The sequence below is a fragment of the Leptinotarsa decemlineata genome, unplaced genomic scaffold (genome assembly GCF_025532065.1).
Source record: "Leptinotarsa decemlineata unplaced genomic scaffold, Ldec_3_MD MMD2_tig00001719_RagTag_RagTag, whole genome shotgun sequence".
NCBI classification, from domain to species: domain Eukaryota; kingdom Metazoa; phylum Arthropoda; class Insecta; order Coleoptera; family Chrysomelidae; genus Leptinotarsa; species Leptinotarsa decemlineata.
The window spans coordinates 9,223,883-9,248,953 of record NW_027412569.1 but is presented as its reverse complement, the minus strand read 5'-3'; the positions used below and the strand labels follow the sequence as shown (position 1 = coordinate 9,248,953).

At 33.7% G+C, this 25,071-nt stretch overlaps 2 protein-coding genes across 5 annotated transcripts in view; both read right to left on the bottom strand.

Moving 5' to 3' along the window:
* LOC111513953 (protein Wnt-5b) overlaps nucleotides 1–24,838 on the bottom strand; it is a 136,947-nt gene extending 112,109 nt beyond the window's left edge. Inside the window, exon 1 of one of the 4 annotated variants that reach the window (XM_074176436.1) lies at nucleotides 24,627–24,838. In XM_074176436.1, the coding sequence (XP_074032537.1) occupies nucleotides 24,627–24,670 (44 nt within the window). In that variant the 5' untranslated portion in view covers nucleotides 24,671–24,838. Of the gene's footprint in view, nucleotides 1–9,060; nucleotides 9,316–24,556 lie in introns of those variants that run through there. The other 3 variants (XM_074176439.1, XM_074176438.1, XM_074176437.1) reach the window with 3 other exon arrangements.
* On the bottom strand, nucleotides 1,327–2,850 carry LOC141482726 (uncharacterized). The gene is made up of 3 exons (XM_074176435.1): nucleotides 2,332–2,850; nucleotides 2,051–2,272; nucleotides 1,327–1,993 (listed from the first exon to the last, which is right to left on the bottom strand). Exons 2-3 carry the CDS (start codon nucleotides 2,228–2,230, stop codon nucleotides 1,592–1,594), a joined length of 582 nt encoding a protein of 193 aa, XP_074032536.1. The 5' UTR covers nucleotides 2,231–2,272; nucleotides 2,332–2,850; the 3' UTR covers nucleotides 1,327–1,591.
* Nucleotides 24,839–25,071: the final 233 nt, after the last annotated feature.

The window sequence follows — 25,071 nt, the reverse complement described above, 5'->3', positions numbered from 1 at the left end:
CGATTAAAAGCTCTCTCAATTGAAACGTTGTGTGAATGTTCCCCATATGCGGAGTAATTCTTCGTTGGAACATGTCCCACACATGCTCGATGGGATTCAGGTCCGGTGGTTGTGCTGGCCATGGCAATACATCAACTCCTTCGTTGGTGAGCCAGTCAGTCACTAGACGCGCGACATGTGGACGAGCATTATCGTGCATCAGGTGGAAGTTTTCACCAACAGCACCAGCAAACGGACGGACGATAGGTAGAAGAATGGTGTCGAGGTACTGTCGAGCTGTGAGGGAGCGATTTGGAAAAACGAGATCGGTTCTGCCGCCGATCATGATTCCGCCCCATAGCATTACTGTACCATCTGTGTGGACTTCCTGGACGTGTCTCAAACGTTCATTATTTCCAGGTCGTCTCCACAGTCTTACTCGACGAGAATCTGGATGAAATCCAAATCTGGATTCGTCTGTAAACAAAACTGTGGCCCAATCATTTGCATCCCAGTTTTGATGTTCTTGACACCACTCTAATCTTCTACCGCGATTGCCTCTCGACAAAGGTGGACATCTAAGTGGCCTTCTGTTGTGGAGATCTGCTTCATGCAGTCGATTTCTGACAGTATCACGACGAATGGTTACCTGGTGCGTCTGCTGCAACACGATTTTCTCAGATACAAACTAGAAAAGCAAGCGCTACACAATATACTATATTGTGTAGCGTTTTCATGAATGACATTTATTTTAATTCCATAATTATTGTTTGCATTACAAACTGAATGGGAAAAAGTTATTTTCGTATAATTCAACGTCCGTGTGAGAGTAGTTGTTTCAAAAAGGTTTCTCTTAGTTTGTATCTATTCAGTCCACATATTTTTACAAAGAGATTAGTGTAGTTATTTTCTTTCTTCTTTCCTTTGGAAAATTTTCACGTTTTTTCATTGGAGGAGTGGTAAACCAGAAAGCTTGTTTTTTTCCGAATTACTGTCATCCCCTAGAAATATTCCATTTTCAATTCAGTTTAGTTTTCAACTGAAAAATCGTATTATATTCCTAAATTTGTAATGAAATTGAGTGACGGTTCGACGACTGTCCAAGTTAAAGAAGAATCTTTTATTGTCAATAATGTCATTACTGTCGTCATTACTGTCATCACTGTCAATAATTTCATTACTGTCAACTTCACATCCATGCATTTGATTTGAAATTTTTTTTCTGACCGGGATATTATAAGCTTATATCGTCATAGTTACGCTATCAATAAAGAGGGTCATAACTCCCTTGGGACATTATAGATTTTATAATTCCCTCTACCTTTCACAAGTAAAAATAAATAGAAATGAAAACTGAACCATATTTTATTTATTCACGTCATTACAAATAATAAATGTACAATTTTGAAATGTTCCCTGAAAATTACTTCCGCCACTGGAAACAATTTCTTCTTTTGTATGGTTGGAGCTTCTGTTCACTACAGTCGAGGTACCTGCCTCTTCTGATGACAAAGTAGACAACATACGCGCCGTTTTATTTCTCAATTCGATGCTATCCTCCAAATACCCCTCCGCCACCGTGGAACTTTTCCAACCTCCGTGTCTTCTTAAGTTAGTCATAGTTGCTCCTGCATTGGCTAGAGCAGTAGAAGAAGTGCGACGAAGGCAATGTCCCGTATAGGAAGATGAGTTTGGCAATCCTAAATACATTGCGATTTTGCTGGGGATTTTCCCAAACATGTTTTTTTCCAATTGGCTGAGATGTACATTTATTTTGTCGGAAGCTCAAAAAAAATCGTTCAATACCTTTAGGACGCAAAGACATATAAAGTCTTAATAAAGGCAAAGCGAAGAACTCTTTTTCATCCACAACTGTAAATTTCTTCGATACACCAGTTTTACTTTCCGGTACGTTCACTACCATAACGGAATCCCGGTCCTCTATATCCGATATCTTCATATTCAAAAGTTCCTGACTTCTGCATCCTCCAAAATAACCCATAATCAAAACAACCTATAACAAAAAAAAGGAAATAAATACACACAAAAAGGAAAATAAGAAAAAAATTACCTTATGCAATAAATGAATATCATTAGGAGCGTCCTTTAGGAATCTGATAACACCTTTAGGAGATAAAACAGCAGACTTTTTCGGCTTATAACTCTTACTCTTCCGTTTCAAAAAAGCCTGTAGTTCATTGAACTTGGTGATATCTCGTTTCTCATGTATAGTCACCATCGATTTTAGCATTGACCATTTAGTCTATAAAGAATTCGGACTATACGTTTCTGACTGAAACGAATAAACACAATTACTACCAAATCTACCGAAAAACATAGAAAATTCCTTACCAGTTCTTGAAAATATGCCAGAAATACAGTTTCAGTGACATCTTTTGGCATAACATTTTTCCGTGTCAGCCAGTCCAGATATATCTTGTATTCTTTTTGGTATACGGCTTCACTTTTCGATGGAATTAATGATTGTCTTGCTTGTTCAGCTTTTTTCAAAATATCCTCCATTATATTTGGGGTAGAAAACACGTTTTCACCGCAAACACAGCTTGATAACAAAGTTCTGTTTATAAACAAGTAACATAGCAACAACCTAGCAACAAGAAAACTCTACTATAATCAACGGTACCTGATTCAAATATACCGGGAAGGTAATGAATTGGTACATTTTTCCGTTTCAAAAATGAACAAAATTTTATTGAAATCGGTCAGAAATAAAATTATCTATGTACCACGGGAATTAATGAGCCTTAATAACCTCAGGCAATTGCTGTCCCTCGGGCCAGAGGCCCTCGGGACGCAAACTTTGCCATCGGTAATTAAGGCCCTCCTAATTCCCTTGATACATAAATAACTATTAAAAAACCTGTCACTTCCTCTGTGACTCCATCATAGTCTCCATGGGAGACCATATGATTTAATAAATACTGAGTGTATTTCAAATAATCTAATCAATCATTACTTAATGTAAAGTTTTTATTTTCACGTTGTTTTCTACCAAAAGTGTTGTCGTTTGGGAAATGTTACGTTTACAAATCGCGGCAAGTGAAAGGGTTTACTAACCTCACTTTCACACATTTCACAATTTGTCAAATTAATATTAAAATCAATTATCAATTCATTATAAAGTTCCTGATCAAGAGCCAATAAAAACTCGAAAGCTAGAACAGAAAAAAGAGTTTACTTATTTTACCATCCCCTTATTGACTGCATACCCGAAAATTATAAAAGATTCTTCTTGTAATGAAATCTCAACTAATTCACAAATATAAATCCAATTCATATCAAGATCGAAAAACAATCACATATTTTGTCAAAGCAGAGGCGCACAATTTCAACAGATCAATTAACAAAAATAATTATTCGTTTTCGCCGTTATAGAAAGCCCGTCTCAACTTCTCACAAAGGGTTTCCCGTCTCGACGAGCATTGAAATCTTTCGTCTCGACCCAGTTCACCAGGACGTAACCAAAATCCTTCCGTTTAATAGGTATGTCATTGAATGGAAATGTATATTTAATTTCCACGCAACTCGGGCCCGTTAATTATTATTATCTGTAATGTCATCCTCATGGCTGGGCTGTGAGACGTAAAGTTTTTACGAGCAACATGAACTTTCCCATGGATTTTTGTTGGTTCTTCGTGGAACAATGGCTGCGAGAGATTGTGAACTGGAACAACATTCACTTCTGTTTTGAAATAGTTCAACAGGCCGGTACGGTTGGCAAGTTTCGTTTTGACGGTTCCAATTGTGATTAATTGATTAAAACGCAAAGATATTAGCCGATTTGTATACCGAATTTCTGTGTTAATATTGAAAATTATCGGAGTGATTTTAGTGCAAAAACTCCGCTGTTCAAAATCGTTCTACCCATTTGCCATCTTTTCATTTTTTTATGATATTTATTCAAAGTTAAATTCTGGTAATGTAGCAGCTGCGATCTTTTGTGATCTTTGTAAGGTGTTTGATTGCATTGATCATAAGATTTTGCTAAGAAAAATTCACCAATGAGGCTGCAGAGAAATGACGCTCTTACCTTTCAGGACAGAAGCAAATGGTAAGAACAACAGGACAGAAACAAAAGGAAATTTTGTGTAGTGTTCCACAAGGATCGGTTTTAGGACCCATCTTATTCTTATTATATGTCAATGACATTGCAAATTTGAGCATTTCTGGAAATTTCACTCTTTTCGCTGATGACACAACGTTATTGTGGAACAACAAATACTCAAATGATTCACACAATGCCATATCTACTGATATAAAAAAAATTCTATCCTTCAATATCACTAAAACAAATATTTCATCTTTCAGATGTGCTCTTGATGACCTATCATTTGGTGATAACTTAGTGATCAAGAACGAGACTCTATCTAAATTTCTAGGTATTCATATTGACAATAAGCTCAAATTTATTGAACATATCAAATAACTTAAAAGTAAAATTTATTCTGGATGTTATGCAGTGATAGTAACTTCAATAAATTTGGGAATGAAACTGCGAGAATGGTGTATTACGCCCCCGTTGAATCCCACCTACGTTATGGAATACCGTTTTGGGGAGTATGCAATTTATCAGCACTTCGGTAGGTATTAGTACTACAGAAACGGGCTACCGGGTATATGTGTAAGAATAAACCTCGTGATTCATGCAGACACAAATTCGTTGAGCAATAGATCCTAAGGGGATTGCTTTGTTCATTTTGAAATCGGTTTGCCTCATTTACAAAAATATATCCCTATTTGAGGCGTCATGTCATTCTTATAGCACCCGTTTCACCGCGTTGAAATTGCCAATTCCTTTAACAAATTTTGTCTATTTATTACAACGGGGTCAAGATGTTGCTCTCAGATATAAGACAGGCAAATTTGACCAAAAAAATGTTTAGAATGAAAGTAAAAACATTTTTGGCTATTATAATTTCCAAGAGTTCTATAATGATAAATGTATCTGACAAAATGTACATATTTGAATTTAGGTTATATACGATTTTTGTGTATATTGTCCATTGACCATTGTCCATTGATTGTCTAGTGTAATGGGTGTGTTTAATTATGTAATATTATATATAAGTATATATGTTTATATGTGTATTATATAAACCTGTACACAACCATGTTGATACAAAATTTCGACGTTGAATGTTCTAACTTTACTTTTTTATATGTTCTTTTATATTCACATTTTATATTTATATACTTACATTTATATTTATTTTTCACAAGACAATGAAGTATATATTATTCGACAATATTTTGAAATGCCAAAGATACAATTTCAGGAAGAAGAATAAAATTTTGTTTTGTAATGTAAATAGTGGGTTGCTCGATAACGATCTCTCATCGTTCCGCCTTTCGTTTCCAAAAACCACAGAGCAAGTTTTATTTGAAACCATGTTATGGGTTCAAGGCCGGATTTAGGAGATGACAGGCGGGACTACTGCCGCAGGGCCTTAACGGGGGAGGGAAGGGGCCTCCACGGGAGAGGGGACCCCACAATGAAGATAAAAAAATATCAATTTTGACGGGTCAGCAACTTCAACGTTTTCCACCCCAAACATTTTACATTTTCACTGAGAATACTTGCACAAACATAATAACATTGTCATCGATATATCAAAAAGCCCTGGTTGCAGGTTTCCATTTGCTATCAATTTTTTATTTGATCAAGCTTCTCAGTAGCAATACTTTTCCAATGTCTGATTTGTATCAATGGCCCCAGGTCCTCCAGATTTCCAAATCTGGCCCTGTATGGATTATACAAAATATATGGAAGAAAGAATGAGGTTTCTAATGCAACTGTTGGTATGGTTATTACTGCACCCGTGATTCCCAAACAAACCACCTCCATGTAACCATGGATTTTAACAATCTTGGTGTAGAACCAATTCATCATATCTGGTTTTAGCTCCCATATCTTTCCGTAAGTTCGTCTGAGCCGCTTGAAGGATAGATAATGGTTTCTGAGAGCCCTCATGTCTGAAGCCATCAGAAAAAAAGGAATAAAAAAAGAAGAATAAGAAACAGTGTGGTTATGTTATGTTTAATTTTTCAAATACATCCAAGAGCAAAAGTGAAAAGGAGAAGAAGAAGTAATAGTGCGTTTATGCCAAAAATCAGTGTTTTATTAACACACAAAATTTCTTTCTATCCATTTCCTTCAAACTAACAAAAGTTGCTCCCCCAAAATGTTCCATCCTACAAACTAATACTCCGACAGCTGTGAGATTTGTACTCGTGTTTTATGAAGGTTATGGTTACCTAAAAAATCATATGGATTCAAACCAGTAGCGTCATCTGTGGGTTGGCCTACGAACTTTTTAGCCGATCAAATATGTTGCTTTTTGGAAAGTTTTGCTGACTGAAAGTTATACTTTCCAACACAATGCAGCGTGTAGCGAGCAACATTTTAAGATATTTTCATTTTCGGGGGTAGTGTCTTAAGGGGGTGCAACTGTGATCCCTATTTTGGGGAGCGGGTTCCTGTCCCAACTAACTTCATGTTACCGAAACATACTCTGATGGTGCTAAAATACGTTCATGAGCGATCCGGATTAAAATGATCATGCTCTGATAAGTTTATGTGACATTAAAACTTGACTAACTTGATTGTAGAGAATATTGATTTATTGCCTTGTAGAAAACAGTTTCGCAAAGGAAGTGCTACTTGTAATGCCTCATAATAAAAATATGTATTGCAATATATTCTATATCGATATAATAGATGACGATAATGATATAATGAAGGGAAATTAATGTTTCCCGTTGAAGTCTGTTGTCTTTTTAAGGCCGCAAATGAATCAGGCCAGATTTTTTATACAATTAATATGACATATTGGGTTCGTAATCAATCTAGATGGAGAAACGAAGGTTCGTATTTCATCGTAATTTTTTCCAATTCTAAACCTCCAGTACAAATCTTTCTGCAAAAAATTATCATGGACAACTGAATTAACAGATGTGGCTCCAACAAGATGGCCGTTATCGAATGTCAAAGTTCGGAAGTATCTGTCGGAAGACCCTATATAATGTTACAATGCAGAAAAAAAATTTTATACCTGCTGAATGTATGGGTGCAAACAGAAAGCGGTTTATTCCTTTCATATTCCTGTGAAAATCTGTCTATTCTGTGATTTCAAGGAATAATCTTCACAAATACCATTGGATCCAAAAATATTCATAGATTACCGTGGCCAGCAAATTCATCAGACATGAATCCCATTGAGCACATGTGGGATTTCATTAAACGAGCAATCTCAAACTGAAATATTCATCTCAATGGTTACCTTTAACGCCCTTATGTATTTATTTATTTATTAATTTATTTCATACACTATTCTACATGATGAACCCAATTACAAAATAGGGAGTAACAGTGGCATTTACAAATATGTACTTACATAATATAATTCGTGAAAAAAAAATAAAAAGAGAACTACCAGTTAGCTAAGAAATGTATTTTGATTCGTATAATCTGGCAGTTGAATATATATAGGACATGACTAACAGAATTAGAGGTATCGCACATTGTATAAATTGGAGATTTTTTCATTATATTTGTACGCGGAGTGTTGAGATAAAATGTGACACTATTTCTAGATGACCGTCTAGGAACCCAAAAATTCAACATATGTAGCAGTTGAGAGTAAATGATGATATTGTTTATGACCTTGAATAAAAAAAGAAATGAATAATATTCACGCCTTACCTCGAGACTACAAAAATTGTGAGTTATAAGCAATTCATAATAGGGTATTCCTACAGTAGGATACGTGCCTTCAAGTTTAAAAGACCTATATTTTAGGAAGCGCCTCTATAATAGGGCTTCTAGTTGATTTATATGAACCTGATAGTAGGGACTCCACAAGACAGATGCATATTCCAGCCTAGATCGAACAAAAGTGAAATAAAGTAATTTCAATGTTGAAGCTTTTTCAAAGTCTTTTGTATTTCTAACTAAGAATCCATACATACGATAAGCTGCTGTTAGAATAGTGTCAATATGTTTATTAAAAGAGAGTGATGAATCAAAAGTAACACCTAGATCACTGAGTGTGTCAGAACGCTCCAAAACCTAATTGTTTTCATGCACAGGCTAGCTAACACCTTACTACAGAACAGGGAAGGACACACCGAATAATAATGCATTATTGATTTCGCTCTAAAATGGATTTCTTGTACATTTCGGATTCTGGTAATCAATTTATTATGCACTACTTTTCGTTTGTATTTTTTTCTTGTTCAGTTAACATTAAATTCAGCCAATTTGCGTTGGTTACGTAACCAAATAGGCTATTTGACAGTATTGAAAATACACTGAAAATTGTGGTCATCCTATCAGCTAATAGCATAATAAACCATATTTCATTTTCATCTATATCATTTTTAGTTTATTAATTGAGAAATAAACAGAAAAATATGCAATACATTTTTGAAATTCAGTCTGTGACGGAAACACTATCATTGGTCAATTTTTCGGGTGACGTCACACGCAATTAACCACTTCCTGGCTGATTGTAAATATTGTAATACACGTCGTTTATTTTGTGACTGTTTTCTGAAGGGTTTTACGTAACTTTTGCTATAGTTGTTTTGAACATTCCAATTGACATTTGTTAAATTTTAAAATGGAGCCTAGTTTCGTGCAAGCAGATAGCAGTAATCTACCTAGGATAGATGCATTTATGGTTGCACTTTTTTTTCAAAATAATACCGATTACTATGCTGCGGAGCTTAAAAATGTAAAAACAGCAGTGTAAGTACCATGTGGGAATTGTTTATTTTCATAAATATATGAAGGATCATATACATAAATATTTTAGGTTATGTTGATATATACTAGATAATAAGATAATTATTGTCATTGTTTTATATCACAGGTTTACTTAGCATGTGAAGTATTCAATATTAAGGAGATAAGTTATATGTTTCACATCTACACATAAAATATTATACTGTATCACTAGTTATAAATCATGTTAAAATAAAATCACCATTCGTAAAGGATGGACATACACTACTTGAAACTAAGGAAAATATGAAAAACAAAAATGAAATATTACTTACACCAAAGTGTTCTTCACACATAAAAACATTTGTGTGCGATAAAATGCTGTTGGGATCTCTTCGAGCTAACTATAACCATTTTCTACGTCTTTTGGGATTTATTGGAACGGAACCAACACTTTTTGTGTAGTATGTATAGATGTACTTGTACATTGTGGCACTACACACTATTTATAAAACATTTTATCTGATAAATAGATCAAAGTAATAAAATACATATCAGACGGACTGGTTTTAGTTGTTTTGATAACGGTTTACTTGCTAGAAACGTCACAATGTCACTTGACGGCAGCCATTACAGAAACAGTGTTTTTGGCGCAGATTTAGAAATTTGAATTTTAAAAAGCATTTTTACTGAAAAATACATTTTAAATCTCCTAAATATTAATGGAGGAGATTTCTTACGTAGTAAAGATTCATTTATAATGATTTCCAAAAATTAGTCAAATAGCCTATTAAATGTACTTTGTAATACACTTCTTGACTTTTGATAATAGTGTCTCAAAACTTGATGCACTTGAATAAATGCACAAAATTATCGAAATTTCAATTGGCAAGGAAATGATAAAAATTAAAAAGTGAACAGTATTTCAAATTGATGAATTTTCGGCCACATTCTCAGGGCTATACAAGTCAATACATCTTTCAATCGAGTAAATAAGCCCGTCCTCAGTTGAGTCGTTTCAACCCTTTTGAACAAAAACAAAATGACACCTGAGCAGTACAGTTCCAAAGCTACGGGAAGTCATGCGATTTCTATTAACCATTTCTCCTTACTTATTTTTATGTGCATTTCGTACATGCCTTCTTCTCAATTTAGACGTAAACTGTGTACCACAATGTGATAATGCACACGATTCTCACTAACGATCTCACCGCTTAGTCTTTACCAGGGATATTAACATACTCTTCTTCAGGCGTTCTTGATCATTTTTAGAAATTGCTGGCATACAAGGTGATCGTTTTTTTGTGACAGTAACTACGACACTGTGTCATGAATACATTCGAGAATGATCAAATGGAAAATCGTGCAGTTCACAAAATTTCACAGAAAATAATGATTAAACCACATTTCCTATGTGATCAAATCAATCGAAAACAATAGAGTGAATGATATCAAAAGAGTTTCAATAAGAATATATTCCATATGGTCCTTCTATTTAAGAAAAAACAACGATAAAATTTAAAACAACAATAAAAATTAATTGGCGCTCCGGGGCGACTTCATTGATTCCAGTGGCTCATTTGCTTTTTCAGCTGCAGGAAAACCCGGAAAAACCTGCAGCACCACATCATCTGAAGATCTTGACCTGCCAGTGTCCTCTCTCTCATAAAACAAAATGTAGGGTGTCTCCGGAGACTCCAATAGATTCAATACATCGCCAGAATACTTCGTGTTCTCACTTGCCTCGTTTTATTTTATTTCCAGGAAAACAATTTGAAAGTTGATAAACAGTACTATGCAATAGAAGGCTTTGAAATCAAATTTATAATTACTCAAAAATCTAAAGATCCTCAGGAAAGTTGTTGAAAGTTTTTGGACCAATCTGCCTCACTTTAAATTCCACAATGAATTTGTTTCAATTCTTGAATATAGTGAAGAATGAATACCCCAATTCAACATGGAATTTGGCTCGTTTTTGAACACTTATATAAACATTTCAAACGTACAAAAAGGCTAAAATAGTATAGTCAATAAACAATTTATGAAGGTTCTCCTACGAAAATATTTATCTAGCATCAAACGTGTCCAAAAAGTTCATTTTATGTTGACATCGACTTTCTTCAAGAAAGATATCAATCCTAGAACTTTCCTGACATCTATTGCATATCTAAGTTCTAGTTACTTCCGACCTCAAATGAAAAACCCCTCAGATATCAAGTTTAGATTTCATTGTTGACAATGCCTAGTCTAATTCATGAGTTCTTCGTGTATTTTAGAAATTTTAGAACAACTCACAATCACCAACAAGGTTAGGTTCGGTTAAGTTAGGTTAGGTTAGGTTAGGTTAGGTTAGGTTAAGTTAGGTTAGGTTGGGTTACGTTAGGTTGGGTTAGGTTAGGTTAGGCTAGGTTAGGTTAGGTTCAGTTCAAAGTGAGTGGGTATATACGACACTCCACCGCAACCTGGTTTTATTGTGGCTCAGAACTATTCACTCTCGACCAAATAAACCCAGCTTCTTAACGAAGCCGATTCGTTTGTAAGGTGTGTGGTCTTTCAGGTCAGATGGTAAGAGTAGGGCTCTGCCGAACTTTAAAAATATGATTCGATCCCCAGCGGGGCAAGCACAAAGTACACACTCTGCTGTTTCCTCCATTTTCCTCTGCATATGATGATTCAAATGACAGTGACCTGTAAAAAGGCCTGTTAGACATCGTAGTTCATCCCTACTGTAGTCCAACAACTGTATAAACCCAGGCAGGTTTATATCTCTGTTCTAGGTCTGCGACTGAAAACAGCTGCACCAGAACTGGAAGACGTTTTGGATCCATCTGTGAACCAACAACTATCTGCTCTTAACATTTACCAACAACTATCTGCTTTTAACATTTCCTTCTCCGGGAGGATCCAGTCCTCTCTACTAACTCGTATTGTACCGAAACAACCGAAAACTATCAGTAAAGGTAGTATAATGAGTACAAAATAGGGCCTAGCATAGACCCCTGTAGTACACCCATTTCTACGCAGCCGGTTATTGAATAAAATGAAAACATCATCAATAGAATTGCTCTATTAGTAACTTTTTTGTCAAAAATCAATATTTCTTTTGGGTTAGAGTGAAATGTTGATTAACAAATGAATAGAGTATAGTAGACTGTGAAAAATAGGGTGAATGTTTCAATTTCGCGGGCTGCATGTATTCGATTAGCGATTTTTTCAGTTTTAATGTTAGTACATTCGTCTCGAACATATGTAAAAAGTTTCAACTGTTAAACATGTTTAGTTTGTTGTTGAGAGATATGAAAGTTAGATCTGTTCTGCTTGTTCGGTGATGGATCGAAGAATTAGCATGAAATTTTATGTAAAAAATGGAATAAAGTGCTCAGAAACAGTTAAAATGTTGACAGTGGCATACGTTGATTGTACTCTGCTCCAGAATAATGTTTACAAATGACAAAAGATTTTCACAGAAAGTAAAAAAGATGTGATTGACAACACGCCCTGGACGCACTAGTACATCAGCAACAGATGAAAATGTTGAGAAAATGAAGAAAGTTGAAAATAATAGAAATTGAATGATAAATTTGAAAAAAAAGATATTTTTTGAAAAATGAAAATTCACCTAATTTTTTGAATATAGAAATTACGTTTCTGGTTCTGATTTGTTGTTTGCAAACACGCCATGAAAATTTTATAGTAATCAAATATATCAATGATTATGTTAGCAAGAAAGAGCTATTTTCAGATTAAACATTGGCATTTCATCAAAAGGGGCGTGTCAATTTTTCAGTTTTGTTATTATTGTTCAGTTACTGTGGGACAACAAAAGTCTTACAGAATTGAGGTCAGGATCGTTTTGTTCAAATATATCTTACGAAAGCAATGGAAGCTGTTTGGATTTTCAATTATAAGATCATTTATCTTGACGGTAAGTGTTCGTATGTATTTCATTTTTATTTTTGATCTCAGATACAATCCATAAAGAGTATCTTGTTCATGATGAATTATTTATTTCAAATTAAATGACTGGCTGGGCTCAAACCTGTAATAATAATAATAATAATGATAAAACGTATTACATTCATCATAAAAGTACAATTAAAATAAACAAAAAGAGGAAAAAGAAAACAACTTTCAATATAAATTCTAATAATCCTATATATATTTCGCACTGTTCTATACAGTGTATTTCTTTAATGTCCCCCCCTTTTATTATTTGAACGGGTCAAATGAAAAAGTTGAAATTTGGGATAATGAAATTAATGCATGAATACTTTATTTTGAAGTGAAATTGATAGATGAAACTTTCAGGATGGCGACTAAGCGCTATCTGGGAAAAAAAATAAATGGAAAAGGGGGTTTTGAAGCTCCTGACAAATGCTTCACAACCCTAGAATATAATGTCAATATCTTCAACTACTACAAAATGGCCGAACTCTTAATAATTGCCTGAATACATTGACATTTAACTACATAATATAAAGTAATGAGCTTGAGGTCAGTTCAGAAGATGCTCGAAATTTTTGACAGATTAACAGCCTATCCGATATTTCACGCTGAATATTTTCGAACACAGTAACGTCAATATCTCTACACGACGATTTCAGTGATGAGAAGGTCAACAGTAGTTTCCAGAATTTTCAAATACAGTTCTCCTGGTAAATTCTGATCAATAAATAGAGGTCCTACAAAGAGAATTTTGTGCCCTTTCAAATGATATATCACTCGACCTCACTTTCCATTTAAAATTTGAGGGTTGTTACTCTCCCTCGCTAGGGGATTGAAGGCAAAGGTAGAAAAATACATCTAAAATGTGTCCCCCTCAAAAGCAAAATTGACCTGTCCGAGCATTTTTGCGTTAAGTTACAAAAAAAGAAGAAAAGCAAGGTACATACTTTTCGTTGGACCACTCGATATAATAACCCTACTTCCATTCGATTTCAAGCAGTAGTTGATACGGATCTCTTCAATATTTTTCACATTTGAGTTATTGTTTCAACAAAACATAACTGGGTGATATTTTGTATGAAGTACTCGAAAAAATTGACAGCTTGTTTAGTTTCAAATTTCGATATCTATTCTCCTCATGTGAAAAAATTAGGTTTCCACTGAAATAAAAAAGTGACGTTGACGTGAAAAGTTTCCAGTTACGAGGTAGCAATACCTCGTAACTGGAAACTTCGTAACTTCAATATAGTACATGTTAACTTTGATGTAATTAATCCTTAGAATCAATTTTCAGTTACAGTTTCAACATAAGTATGAGAAATCTTGGTAGGTGAATACCTAGTCTATAAGTAAAACTTGCCAAGCCATTCTTTCTCATTGTGAATAACTGTTTACCTACAAGTTTACTGTTATCTGTATTCTCAAACCGCAAAAAATGTTATCTATCATGAAATAATAGTACGCATCACAAAATATTCTATTTTCAGGCAGTAATTTTCCAAGGCGAATGAATTTCATTAAACAAATTGCTATTCACGACTGTTACGAGGTAGCTATAAAAGAACATCCGTTCGAAAAATATATAAATACAGATATGATCTCAACTAATTGAAAAATATCTAACTCATATTGCCCGATCCTCTCAGAAGTTTCTCCACAACAGTGGAAAACGGCCTAAGCGTGCCTATGTGCTTAAATTAAAATTTCCTGAAAAATTCAAAAACATACGACCAGTTTAAAGTAGACTCATAAAAACGGACAAAACTTTTCAAACAACCTCGTAGTATTATTTGCACCGGTTCAATTAAATTTCTTGTGATTAACAATTCAGAACTGAAATTTCATGTTATTGGCAGTTTTTGAAGTTAAATGAAAACTATTGTCTTCGAACATTACATGGTTTTATTTCATTTTATTTTCCATACAGACTTAAGAGCCTAATTACATGAGAAATTCTTATTACAAATTAATTGTGTGAGCTTACTCTGAAAGATTCATTTTATTCTCTACGATCACAGTTATATTTCTAACAAATAATTAATAACATCATATCTGAAATCTGAGAAATAATTACTGAAATCTAAATTTTTTCAAACATTAATTTCATTTGCTTAACGAAGCATGGTTGGGAGAGGACTCAGAGCAGTTATTTTTTTACTTGCCTTGGGTAGTTTAAACTACCTACTACTAAAAGGATTGGACTTCTTATAGGAGGAACATTAAAAATCTATGAGTTCGAGTATGTTTTTTCGCAAAGAAAAGGTAACGATATTATGTTTATCAATATCAAAGTATAATTTATTTTCAATGGTCTAATTAAATATTCTATCAATGTCTTTTTGTAGTGCAACACAATCTCTGACGGTTTGAATTTCTTTAAAGCATTTGAAATCATCTGCGGAAAGGAGCCCTTTGGAAAAATGTAAACATGATGTTAGATCATTGATAAATAAAACAAACAGCAAAGGCCTCAAGTTTGATCCCTGTGGGACCCCCGAGTTGATTTTATAGGGATCAGAGTAAATACCATTATATCTGACTACAAAGTTACGATTCTGGAGATAATTATTTATTGATTGAACCATGATTGATACCAAATTTGTTGAGTTTTAAAAGCAATATGTCATGACCAACTTTATCGAAAGCTTTCGAGAAATCTGTATAAATCGTATCAAGTTGCTGTTTATTCTCAAAAGTTTTGTAAACATCATTGGAGGATAGGAATAAATTGATATTTATAGATTTTTTGTTAACAAAGCCATGTTGCCACTCATTAATAGTATTTTTTGCATGAAAATAAATTTTTTTGTATAGGATTTGCTCAAACAATTATGCCGGTGCGCATATTATGGAAATTCCCTTAAAATTAGTGATATCGTTTTTATCCCCGGATTTGTAAATAGGCATTTGTCGAAGATGAAGGTATTTTGTATTTGTATTTGTATTATAACTCCAGAAACTGAAATCGAAATTTTGTCACCCTTTATAATTGAATATTTTTTAGAAAGCAGTTAATCTAATTCAAAAATAGACCTACTTCGGAAATGAATACGTTATGCGTTACTTTATGACCGCCCTACGCAAAGTTATTGTCAACAGAAAATAGAGAAAACATATTCATCAGATGAAAGTTATTCATAATTATAGTTCGTTCAGTATTGTCTGAGAGTAAAAGAATTTCAAGAATGCAAACATGTCGCTACATCAAAGAGAGCAACATAGTTGTCTCAAGCAAATAGCATTGCAATTCACCCACAAAATCATTGAGATATGTCTACTCTCTATATCTCTTGAGGACGCCGCTAACGAGCTATTAAAACAGGGATATGCGACAAAGAACGCGAAAAAAACACCGATAAAGAATGCAAAAATATCGACAAAAGAACCGCTCGATGTTTTTTCTGATATTACGTTTAAGATAATATTAATAGGCGTCGGACTGGGGGTAATAAAATAAATTTTCCATTGATATATTCTGTATGATGAGAAGATAATTAAAATATGGTGAAAGTTAATTTTGTTTAAATATTTTATTTTGGGAAGGACAATTTATATTTGATATAGTTTTTTATTATTTAGAATTGTTACCTTCAATAGATCTATAAAATAACCAGAATATAAAATTTACAAAAAAATACAAATGTAGAAAGGGCAAAAAGTTACTGCATTTGATAAATTAGCTTTTTGGGAAAAAAATCAAATTTGTTATTATATGAATTTAAAAATTTTTGCATATCAAAAGAAATATGTATTATCTGGTGACGTTTTAAAGACTCTTCTATCAATTTTCTTTTTCCAACCTATTCAAATCAAAACATTATAATTAATAGTTATAATTCGTCTTCTGATGTAAATAAATTTTATATTATTATTATCCTTGGCACTGATAATATCAAATTGATCGTCGGTATGATAATGAAGATGGATAAAGTATTTGAAACGTCACTAGATAAGTATACAAATAGAATATATTTTCGCAGTTAGAAATTTGAACATCTGATTTCGAGTTGAACCACATTCAAAATTTTGCGTTGTTCTACGTTTCGGCTTCGACGATTCAGAAACAATTTTATAGATTTAATGGGAATACTTACTTCAAATGAGACATTGCGATAATTTTAATCTGAAAAAAGTCTACAGGGATTCGTTGGGTGATTCTTCACTGGATGAATCAGTTTCATTAGGATTGATGACAACTGGAATAATTTTTTCTGATAATGAGTCTATGCGATCATCCAGATCCCACATCTCTGCTTCGATTCTGATTGTTTTGTGGATACATTTTTCCCAAGCTTTTTGGTCGACTGTTTCCAGAGCACTGTAGAGGTATTTCTTCACTTCACACAGCTCAAAGGCCTTATTATTTCTTGCGATGACTCCTTTGACTTGAGCCCAAAACAACTCTATTGGATTCAATTCACAGTGATAAGGAGGCAACCGAAGAACCGACATTCCTTTATCTTCGCCATCTCATCGGTGGCATACCTGACGAATTTTGACTTATCACGTTTAGCCAAGTTGAGGAGCGCCGCTTTTAACATGATCGATTCAAAAGGAATAGCTTTCATTCGTAACCACTCAGTAATATCTGCTTTCTTCCAACACGACGTCGGCAGCTTCTCGACTCGTCTACTGTGGTAACTTGCGTTATCCATTACCTACTATTACCGATCCCTGCGGAAGTTTTACAAGTATGTTTTTAAACCATTTTTCGAATACTGTGGCATACATTTCTTGATGATACCTTCGAGACAGTATGACCCTCATTGACCCATGTTTCATCCAAATAAAAAATAGATTCACCTAGTGCTGTGGCTTTCTTTGTTTCTTTTAAATAGTTTCTTCTCCATTCTACAATCTCTGATATTTCTATTAACATGCTCTTCTATCTTGCTTTCCAAAAGTGAAATTCAGCTCATGAAATATCTTCCATAATCGAGTTCTTCTTATCTATATCAGGAAAAAAAACTGTCTTCACGAATGACTGACAAAACTTTATTTAATGTAGGTATTTAGTTTTTTATGTAAAAAGAGTGTACTGTTCTCCTAATAGAATTCTTGACTTCTTCATCGATAACCAAACACTTCCTACTAGTGGATACTTTCGGCTAGAAAAAGTTATTGTTTTCCTCGAGTTTCTTGAGAATTCTAAAAATTGTCTATTGACACCAGTCATATTCGCGCATTTTTTCACTACTTCCTCCTCACTTTTTATTTCCGTTTCCGTTTTTTCATTTATATTCAATGGTGACAATTTCGGACGCTTCACGATTCCCGAACAACTAGCTTCCATGTTGTATAGCTGTTTATTCAACGCGCTCTCGAAGCAAACTAAAGAATATCACGAATAACCCCGCTAAAAAGCCAAATCGGTCTTATTGATGTTTTTTCAATCCCCTTCAGCTAAATACCTATTTGTTGGAGAATGTCTTGTTTACTACTGTACAAGTTATTTCACTGAGTCATCCGCTTCCATCAGATATATTCTAATCGCACAAAACTGATCACAATTTCATCTTCGAAATGATTGCTTACATAAATATTTGGACTCACTAACAGGCACAATCAGTATCCAATTACCAATCATATACAGATATAAATCCAGACCTAATTTGAATAAAAATAATTAAAACTGCTCCGGAATTACTCAATCATTGCTGGAAATGCCAGTGGCGGAGTAGACGGGTCACAGTTAATTGGAAATACACTTTTCTCTTTGTATATGTGACTATTTGTTGATACATGAATGTTTCTTTCTGAATATTCAATTGCGTCTTTGGTGGAAAATGTTCCATTCGAGTAAACTCTAGTTGAGTTTTAAAAATCATATAAAATATAACGCAGAGTTGTATACACGTGGATAAAAATTTCTTTTTAACATTTTGAAGCTAGATATCATAGTAAACAGTTATTTTCCCCTTTATATTCTTCACTTATTTTTCTGATATCTCGTGTTCTACATCTGTAATTAATTTTTTATTCAAATTGATAATATAGAAATAGTGACGAAAAAATACCTGATAATTTCAACCAGAACTCAAGATACATCTTTTTCATTTTTTATACAAAGTATATATGGAATTAGAATGTCTTGAAAGACATACCAATCGATGATGAAAATATGAAAAGTTATATACCTACATAATGACAAGAATATTTATGAAAATGAGTTTTTCAGAAATGTGTCAGTATAAGAAAAGGGTAACCTTCATTTAATAACAGATTAAAAGAAACCAAAACTCTTCATTCACATGACATTTCCCAAAAATTAATCACTCCCAAAAATATAACCCCTTCAATTCAAATAAGATTCCTCTTGGCTGGGATTAAATCGAATAGGTGAATGAATGTCATTACGATGTCATCGATGACATAAGCAGATCAAGCTTATTCCGTGACATAAAAAATCGTAATTCATAAATAAATTGTGTGTATTTTTTATAAAGTTATCCAATTTGGTACTGAAAAGCCTTGGGGCAAGTGTCTTAAGGCGAAACATCGGTGTATACCAGTGAGGGTGACAGTGTTCCATGTAAGTGCAATTTATTACCATTCATTCAAAGTAGAACTCATGTGAATGATATCTGATTTTTATCCCACAACGAATGTTTGGAATACAAACTGAGTAGAGAAAAGTATCTTCTGTATAATTCAGTGTTCATGTAGAAGTATTTGTTTCGAAAGATTTTTTTTCTTTCGTGTAAATCAATGTTTATATGAAAGTAGCTGTTTCAGGAGGACTTTCTTTCAGTTTGTGTCTGAAAGTTACTTCTTTGCATGATCTACACATCCATGTATAGAGTTAATTTTCAAATTGATTACATCCTTCCTCTCTTTGGAAGATTCTCTCATCCCTTTTTTTTGTATCAAGATGGAGTTCTTGAAAGCCAAAAACTTTCTTTCTCCTAAATTTGTTGTATCTCACCGGAATGTGTTATATTTTCAATTCGATCTATGATCTTTCCACTATGAAATTCAAAGATACTCATGTACAATATAATTCAATTACGATCCCATTGTGGGGTCAATATTTGAACAAGGTTCACCTTTTTAACATTCAATCCTTTTTAAAAAACAAACATCCGAAAACACCTTTCCGGTTAAATTAGTAAGTTATACTTTCCAAACTCATAAAAATAATAACGAAAATTAACGTGTTTACATAGACACCCTGTATTATAGGTGCTTTGGAAAAATATCAAATGACCTACTTCAACTCGAATAAATGTGTGGCAACAAAAAAGTTTCGATTACCATTTTCTGAGAATAAATTACACGTAGTACCCTATAAAATGCAACGATGAGCTAGCACTGAGTTCATCTAGAACTTTTAGTGTCTTCGTATCTATCTTATGGCAATACCACCCAAATTTCAATAAAAATGCTAATGATTAACTAATACCAAGTCAGACGTTTACTACCACATATTTTAGATGTTATGTAATAATTTGTGCAGATGAAAGTAATAGATATACGAGGTATTCAAGGATGAATTTTAAAATATATCTACTTCTACACTTTTCCAAATTTCACCATATTTGATAAAAATATCAAGTATCTTTGTATTATCTACTACTTCAGTGAAATGTATTTTGGTAAATCATTTTACTTCGTTGGAAAGAGGTGGAAAACATTCTCTTGGAGGTTAACAGTTCATTTTTATTTGAAGTGTTTGGAGAAAAGTAAACCAAGATGTTAATTTTCAAGTTTTAATTCATTCATTCATTCAATTTTATTGAATCCCAGCCAAAGAAATCTAGTTTCAATTAAAAGAAGTATATTCTAGGAGAGATAATTTTTTGGAAAAAAAGTTCTGGCTCTCTACTTCTCCATCTTCATACAAAAAAAAAGATTCCTCCCAAAAATATACCCCTTTCAATGGTTTCAATTCTCTCTTTGTTACAAGAACCTCTTTTTCTTACCAAGAAATTGGAATGGACTGCGATTGAATCTGTCCTTAGATGTCACGCATCCTGAAAAAACATCTAGAGTCGTCATTTCAGGGGGTCTAGTGGGCTCTTCCAGAGGACCACGTGTACCTGGATACGTTTCAACAAGATGAAGTTTTTCTAAATTATGACGGGCTAGTTTGGAAGTGGCTATATGACAATTTTTCAAGCTGTTAAATAGGTAAACAAGGCCTTGTAGAGTGTCCCGCTAGATCACCTGATGTGACGCCTCTTGGAGTTTCTTGAGAAGATTCGTGACAGAAACAATCGCAGTCTATTTCAGAAGTCGTGGATACAAAAAGAGTTGCTTGCATTGAAATTACTAAAGGAGCATTCCATAATGCGAGAAATGAATTTGTAAGCAGACGTCATTATTGTTAGGATGTGAATTATGAACATTAAAAATAACTGGCTTGTTTGAATCTCAGTTGCGTGTATTTTGAACTATTATTTTCTACTCATTATAAACATCTTCATTCATTTCTTAGCACAACAGGTGTAATAGAAAAGTTTTTTACAAATATTCGTCTCTTTATTCAATTATATCAAAGTTAGAACTGTTTGAGAAAACCTCAAAATATATTCGAAAGTTTTTATTTTTTATTTTGAAGTGGGTATGCTGTTTTTTCTTCATTTTCAGTAATTGGTGAAGACTTTTATAACGCTGTAACATTCACTAAAATCCAATATCAGGACAAAAAACCTTTGTGTGAAATATGACTCCATAAGACGTGATATATTTTTTGCAAGATTTTCAAGAACTCAGTGTATCTTAGACTTTAAGGAATTTTTATTTCCAAAATCTATTCCAATATATTAAAAGCTAATTAAATAGTTTCTTTCTGAAAATAACTGCACATTATGAATTTATGTTGATAAGCGACAGAAAGAAACTGAAAAAAAGTTTAATGAAACTGAGTTCAATGGGAAAATCAAGTTTTGAAAATGAACAAAAATAGCTTTTGAAAACGTCAAACATTTTCGAAAAAATAACTGTGTTTCACTAGTTGTACAAAAAATGTATGAATCATATGCAAGTTCCTGAATAGTTTTTTTACAATGAACCTCTTTATTTACCTAGATAATAACTACATAGTATAAACAATGTTCTGTATCTAAAAGAAACTTTTTTTTAATCTATGTGAACCACCTACTTCTTGTAAGTGTGTTTGCAAACCCTGTTAAATTTTTGTGCTGCTCCAGGTTGTTATACAATAAGCCACAATAAATCCATTGCCAAACATTTGCGTCATTTTCATTTTTGACTACTGTTTGAAAAATCTCTTTTGGATCACCACTACTATTACACTGGCTAATATTCTTATTTATTTTTTCCTTACACCATTTCCATGTATCTTTCGAAATTCCGCAATCTCGCAACCGATGTGGAATGCTATCTAATTGATTGAAAAGGAGGAAACGAGTTCGGACCTTTGAGCGTTTTGTAAAGTTATTTTTGAACTGTTCATTTTAATGTTATGTATTATCTAGTTAAATGTTTATAATTTATAGAGAGTATATTCTTCAAAATTTCAGCTTATGTTGCAAAAATTGCAAAAGATCAATGAATTATCATCACTAATCAGTCGAAATGTACAATAGAAGAATAGCCTGAAATTTTTTCACTAAAGGTAGAAATTTAATTTTAGAATATTTTTTTGTACAAAAGTTACATTTCTTTTACATCAAAAGTACAGTTATTAAATATGCATTGCATATTTAATGAATGATATGTTCCTTGAACTATTCGGTACAACAATCGAATTTTCTTGTGTTGAAATTATAATTTTTTCCGCCATGGACACAACTGCCGTTGATGTACCTGGTCGCAAATCGGGTGTGGGTGTTATTTCATCACTGCCAAACGTTCTAAACACTTTATTAACTATTTCTGTCCTGTGTGCTAACCGATTCTTCAACATACCCATCAGCGACCGTTGATGACTTCCAACCGCCATGTTTCTTTAGTGTCATCAAGTCTCTCTCAGATTCAACTAAAGGTGTAGCAGACGATCTTCGAAATGAATGACCTGTATATGAATTGGCATTTTTAAGTCGAAGAAAATTAGCCACTGCTTCAGGTACCTTATAAAACTGATTGCTACCCACAACCTGATTGATACATTTTCCATTACGAAGGGCTATGTACATTCGGTGAAATTCAATATATTCTTCAGTAACTACAAATCTCCTGTTTACATCATTCTTTGTTTGCTTGAGTTTCACAATTAATAACGTTCCCGAATCTTCAATATCATCTAATGTTGCCTGGCTGATTTCACAAATTCGACAAGCTCCTGCAATCCCAAATACAACAACAACCTTGGCCATTAAATAAACTTCATCGGGAGCATTATTTAAAAAGTCACTAATATGTGTACTCGTAAATATCGCAGCTTTCTTGGGCGTGTAACCTTTCCCATTTCGTTTCATAAATGTAATTAGTTTGAAATATTTTGAAATGTAGACATTATTATTGGAGTGTCACTACTTTTAGTCATTGAATAATTCGACCACACTGTTGATGGCTTTTGTTGTTGTGCCAGTTTCGAAAAATAAGCCAATAACACCGTCTCCGAGAAAGAACTGTATGTCTTTTTCATCTTCCATTCCATGAATCTTGAATACGCGGTTTCATAAATTTTCCGCGATTTAGCTGGCAATAATTTTTGTGACGCTCCTTTCGCTGCTTCTACTAACTCTGGTGGAGTCAGAGAAAACTCGGAATTTGACATTTTTCAAAATAACTACTGACCACTAAGTTCGCAATTTTTGAATCAAATCACATAATTAAATTGACAGGAAAGAAAGTTTTTGGCTTTCTACTACTCCATCTTAATACAAAAAAAAAGGATGAGGGAATCTTCCAAAGAAAGGAAGGAAGTAATTAATTCGAAAATAAGTAAATGTAAGTGCAATTTATTACCATTCATTTAAAGTAGAACTCATGTGAATGATATCCGATTTTTATTCCACAACGAATGTTTGAAATACAAAGTGAGTAGAGAAAAGTATCTTCTTTATAATTCAGTGTTCGTATAAAAGTATTCGTTGCGAAAGAATTTTTTCTTTCGTGTAATTCAATGTTTATATGAAAGTAGCTGTTTCAGGAAGACTTTCTTTCAGTTTGTGTCTGAAAGTTACTTGTTTGCATGATCTACACATCCATGTATACAGTTACTTATTTTCAAATTGATTACTTCCTTCCTTTCTTTGGAAGATTCCCTCATCCTTTTTTTGTATCAAGATGGTGTAGTAGAAAACCAAACATTTTCTTTCCCAAAAATTAATCACTCCTAAAAATATAACCCCTTCAATTCAAATAAACTGACAGATATTTGATCTTCTATTGATTGGTTTCCTAGCAAAGTACAACAGCCTACCTGTTTAAAAATTCAAATTTCACATCGATAATTTTGTGACTTTAACATATTGTAATAATGTTTTTTTCAATATTAAATCGTCGTTTTTCCCGTCACAGAAAAAATTGTGTATTATACACGGGAAAAATATTAGATTTTAGCTCTCGGTTATTTGTCTCCCTCCGCGAAGCGGAGGGATATAGATATAGAGGGATATAGATATAGATTGAAGGAAATGACAAAAAATAAAAAATGTTGATCAAAAAAGCTACAACGCGACGTTTCGAGTCTTTAAATCCACTCCCAACTTCAACAGACAGAAAGGCTTTGCCATTTTTATACGTTCTAATTCCATACTCGTTGTTTACTTCCTCGCTTTTAATTCAATTTGATTTTTCAACTGACACATTCAAATATTTAGATAATATTGGAGTTTCATTTCTCAAATTCCGAACCTGCTAACACCAAAACATTGTCATCTACATTTTTTCAGTTGTGGTTTCAATACACTAACGATCGCCAGCCAAAATACAGACAAAACCGGCCCAATGACAGAACCTTAGAGAATACCATACCATACTAACTTGTCTCAAAAACTAGCTATTTTTGGTCGTAGTTCTTCCAAACAAAAAACATCGCACTCACATCGTCTCCTCTTGTCGCACAACAAACACCCATGAAGCACTCATCCGTCGAAACGTCGGCAATTTTCACCGAAAAGAGTCATCCCTCTGTCGATCACCATCCTCTGCGAGGCACTGAGTGAAGAATCTGCGTGTCGCGAGAGAGATCAAAGGAACCGTCCGCGAGCCGCTGAAAGGCATGAGACACCGCGTCGGACTGAACGTGAATGGAAATCGGAAGAGCGCTTAAGTTGGAAGAGAGCTGCATAGAGGAGCTTTCGGAAGACCGCTCGTCAATTCTACTGGCGGGATGGCAGGGATTCGTTTCAGTTGGGGAAACCCATAGATGACTGTTCTATGGGTGTTAGTTCCCCTAAAATTGAAAAATGATTGCAAAAAATCTTTTCGAGAAGAAGCTAACTAACCGTAATGCACTCCTACTGAAACGATTGAAATGGGGAGTATAA